The sequence below is a fragment of the Engraulis encrasicolus genome, chromosome 22 (assembly GCF_034702125.1).
Source record: "Engraulis encrasicolus isolate BLACKSEA-1 chromosome 22, IST_EnEncr_1.0, whole genome shotgun sequence".
Classification (NCBI taxonomy): Eukaryota; Metazoa; Chordata; class Actinopteri; order Clupeiformes; family Engraulidae; genus Engraulis; species Engraulis encrasicolus.
In genome coordinates this window covers 21304514-21308501 of record NC_085878.1, presented here as the reverse complement: position 1 = coordinate 21308501, position 3988 = coordinate 21304514, and the positions used below count along the sequence as shown (strand labels likewise).

Below are 3988 nucleotides of genomic sequence, written 5' to 3'. Positions count from 1 at the left end.
GTGTGTGTGTGTGTGTGTGTGTGTGTAGAAACTTGCCCCAACGCTGAAAGTGTGTGTCCTCTGTATGTTTGTGTGTGTAGAGTGTGCGTCCTGTGTTTGTGTGCTTTAGCATCTCTGTTGAGGAGCGTTGGTCATTGAGAAACAATAATACATTTATTTGTTCATATTGCGAGATAATTGTGTGTGTGTGTGTGTGTGTGTGTGTGTGTGTGTGTGTGTGTGTGTGTGTAGGGTCCAAGTGCAGTGGAAATGTCTGAGATCTCTGAGAGGCAGCAGATGAACGTGGCCCAAGGCTTGGCCTGGTCTTTCTACCTCGGCTACCTGAAGCTGGTCCTGCCATGTGAGTAATGTGGCCAAACGCATCGTTTTTTGTTTTTGTTTGTTTTTTTTTGTTTTTTGAAAAAACAAGTTTACCAGCACCCTCACAATTTGTTAAACGAATGAAGAATGAAGCCTGCCCCCACCTGTAATGGTCATAAGATATTTTTTGTTGTTGAGAAAAACAAACAAACAAACAAACAAACAAACAAACAAACAAATTAAACAATGCACCCAAGACGAAAAAAAAAGATCTGGGAAGGATATAAAATTCTTCATTGCGAAATTCTTTATTATTATTTACTGGGTGCAGTGACATTCCTCATTACAAACTGACAGGTGGAACAGCTTGTCATACTGCACTTCATCTTATAGCAGGTCGGACTGTGCTGTACTGAGAGACATTTTGTTCTGCAGGTGTAGACGCTGTTGAACTTACAACCGATTGAATCTGCCTCTCCCTAATCACTATGCAACAGACACCTAAAGCACCAAACACTAGCCCAAAGGTTAAATGCAACATTCAAGTGTGGCACACTTTTGTAACAACCAATATGAATTGTATGCATAAAAGTAAAGGATTTTCAGTGTGCCTGTGTGTGATCATTCTTGTATGTGTATGTGTGTGTGCGTGTTTGTGTGTGTGCGTGTGTGGGTTTTTTCAGTGCTGGAGGATGCAGTGCAGGAGTACAACATGCAGAAACGTGGCCAGCCAGCAGAGGGCAGTCTGAGGGGCCCGTGGGCGTCTCGTCTGCACATCCTGCTACCCCTGAGCGCCTCCGTCTGTGCCCATCCCGAGGACGACGACAACCGGGTCCAGTTCCATGCCAACCTCCCACCCATGGAGATGGACCGCGCTGGGGTACGGAAACGGGTCTTCAAGAATAGTGTGTACAGCGTAAAGGATGCCAATGGACAGGTGTGTGTGAAACTCCCAACCAGTAGTAATCATTTCTCCATGTCACAAGCAAAGCTCCAGGTGCAGACTACAATGTTTGTGACCACAGTCTCACCACAGAAAAAGACTAACACAATATGTCTCACCACAGAAAATTAACAATATTGGCTGCATGAACAAAGGCTATGTGCAGTCACTGTAGTCGAAAAATATTTGCACTTTCTTATTCCATGTGTTTCATGTTCTTTTGTTTGTGTGTATAAAAGGAGAGAGAGAGAGAGAGAGAGAGAGAGAGAGAGAGAGAGAGAGAGAGAGAGAGAGAGAGAGAGAGAGAGAGAGAGGGAGAGAGATCGAGAGAGATCGAGAGTGAGAGTGAGAGCGAGAAATCACAGCAACTGTGGTTTTGGTCTCTCTGTGGTTTAGAGGGAAGTGAAAGGCAATCCCCCTCGCAAAGTTCTTCACAATTTCATATGAATAGAGCTCTTTTTTAGAGCTCATAAACAAACGTTGAGTAAGGGAAACAAATGAGTAAGGGATACTAAGATAATATTGGTAAATGTGCGCACATAAAAAAAGGGCCTGCGGCTGCACAGTGGGACGAGAACAAACTCCTGCTGGACGAGTTTGATGAGTTTGCCATCTCCATCCTGTGGTTTCATATCTTTTGCTCTTCGCAGGCCAAACCTGTCCGATGTGTTACCATAGTATTCCTCACTCATTTACAAATGTTTGTAAATGTTTTCATTTGTTCATTATTTACGATACATTATTTAAGTGTTCATAAATTATATATAGTGTTAATAACACCTGAAATTGTAAAGTGACATTGTAAAGTGACATTGCAAAGTGTTATCAAATTGTTTTAATTGTAAAAGTGCAATGTGTGTGTGTGTGTGTGTGTGTGTGTGTGTGTGTGTGTGTGTGTGTGTGTGTGTGTGTGTGTGTGTGTGTGTGTGTGTGTGTGTGTGTGTGTGTACTCAAAAGTAGGCTACTAGGCAACGTCTGTCTGACGAGGGACACACAGTTTCTCTCACAAACCAACTTTGTTCTGTATGAACCCGTCCATGCAACAGTACACCAGATCTTGGTGTGTGCTTACTCCACCTTGTGGTCACTCTGCTCATACACACGTGGTGTGTGTGTGTGTGTGTGTGTGTGTGTGTGTGTGTGTGTGTGTGTGTGTGTGTGTGTGTGTGTGTGTGTGTGTGTGTGTGTGTCTGTCTGTGTGTGTGTGTGTGTGTGTGTGTGTGTGTGTGTGTGTGTGTGTGTGTGTGTCTGTGTCTCTGTGTGTGTGTGTGTGTGTGTGTGTGTGTGTGTGTGTGTGTGTGTGTGTGTGTAGACCCACTACTGTATCCTGGAGTCGGCCACCCCCCTGCTGACCCTGCACCAGATGTCCGAGGAGGGCAGCGCTGGCTTTGGGGCGTCTGAGAGGCGGCAGCAGGTGCTCCTCTTCTACAGAACGCTCCGGGCCATTCTAGAAGACTCCCCCGACTGCCGCAACCGCTACCGCCTCATCCTGCTGGACGGTGAGACACTGAGGGTGCAGCCTTCACAGCAACAGGCTTCTTTAATTGTCCCGACATGCACATTCCATCATTACCTAAACAAAATCTTTGATTGCACTTGCTCAGCCTTGCAAGAATGTGGCTTGAAGAAATAGTCCAGGGTAAAATGAAGATGGCTATGTTTAAAAGTAAGCATCGCACTGAACTGAATAACAGCGGTGAAGTTGGAAACCCCTGTTTAACCCTGACAAACAACTTCACTCTGATTCCACGGCGAACAAATTCAATATGATGTTATTTCCTCCAGACACGAATGCCTGCGACCCTCACTTCCTGTCCAACGAGATCCTAGAGCACCTGCAGCAGCAGAATGGGGAGGAGTTTCAGATGAGCCTGCCAATGGAAAAGCCTCCCCTTCCCCAACAAGAGGAAGGCCTGCGGGTAGCCAATGGAGCGGCAGGCGTCCAGTATGAGCACAGCCAGTCGATGAGCAGCACCACGCTCATGATCAGTCGTGCCATGCCATGCTCTCTCCGCTCCCAGCAGCCCGAGGAGCACTCAGAACATTAGCAAAGTAACACACACACACACACACACACACACACACACACACACACTACTTACTTACTTTACAGTACTTTATTTTCAGTTTGCAGTGATTTTTTTGTGCACATCTTGCGCACATGCACACACACAGACACACAGACACAGACACAGACACACACACACACTTTTGCTGACTGAGCATTTTCATTTGATATTTGTAACTGAAGTTGAAAATAAAAGTTTTAATGTCAAGCTGTGTAGTGTGCCGTGAATATGTATTTGAAGTTAAACCTTTAGCACAGAAGCAAAGAACACAATACGGCTGCATTTTGGCTGTACAAATTAATCTCACAGATGTCCGATGCCACACTTTTCATGGTTGCATCAGAAACTCATTTAGCTCTTCTTTCTTTCTTTCTTTCTTTCAGGATACTTATTCATCTGTTTATCTAATTCTCTATACACGTATATTCCATAGCTCAAGGAACTAATTGATTAGATATCTATAAAAAATCTCGCAAATGTCCGTGGCCCATCTTTGCCACTACAGGTATAAAGAATACAACTAAAAAGTCAACAACCAATGGTGTGCTGCACCATTAAGGCTATCTCTTTGCTTTGAAAGACACTCCAGCAATGCATATCAGGCAGGAGAGAGCTTTATTTTATTTTCACACACAGAGAAATACAATTTTAGATTTTATATATACTGTATATATAA

The 3988-nt window shown here is 44.3% G+C and overlaps 1 protein-coding gene across 1 annotated transcript in view; it reads left to right on the top strand.

Annotated features, from left to right (window-relative positions):
* Window positions 1-3446, top strand: part of sting1 (stimulator of interferon response cGAMP interactor 1) — a 7734-nt gene extending 4288 nt beyond the window's left edge. The window contains exons 4-7 of the mRNA XM_063187893.1: window positions 232-340; window positions 984-1237; window positions 2556-2742; window positions 3029-3446. Coding sequence (XP_063043963.1) covers window positions 232-340; window positions 984-1237; window positions 2556-2742; window positions 3029-3291 — 813 coding nt within the window. The 3' untranslated portion in view covers window positions 3292-3446. The remainder of the gene's footprint in view (window positions 1-231; window positions 341-983; window positions 1238-2555; window positions 2743-3028) is intronic.
* Window positions 3447-3988: the final 542 nt, after the last annotated feature.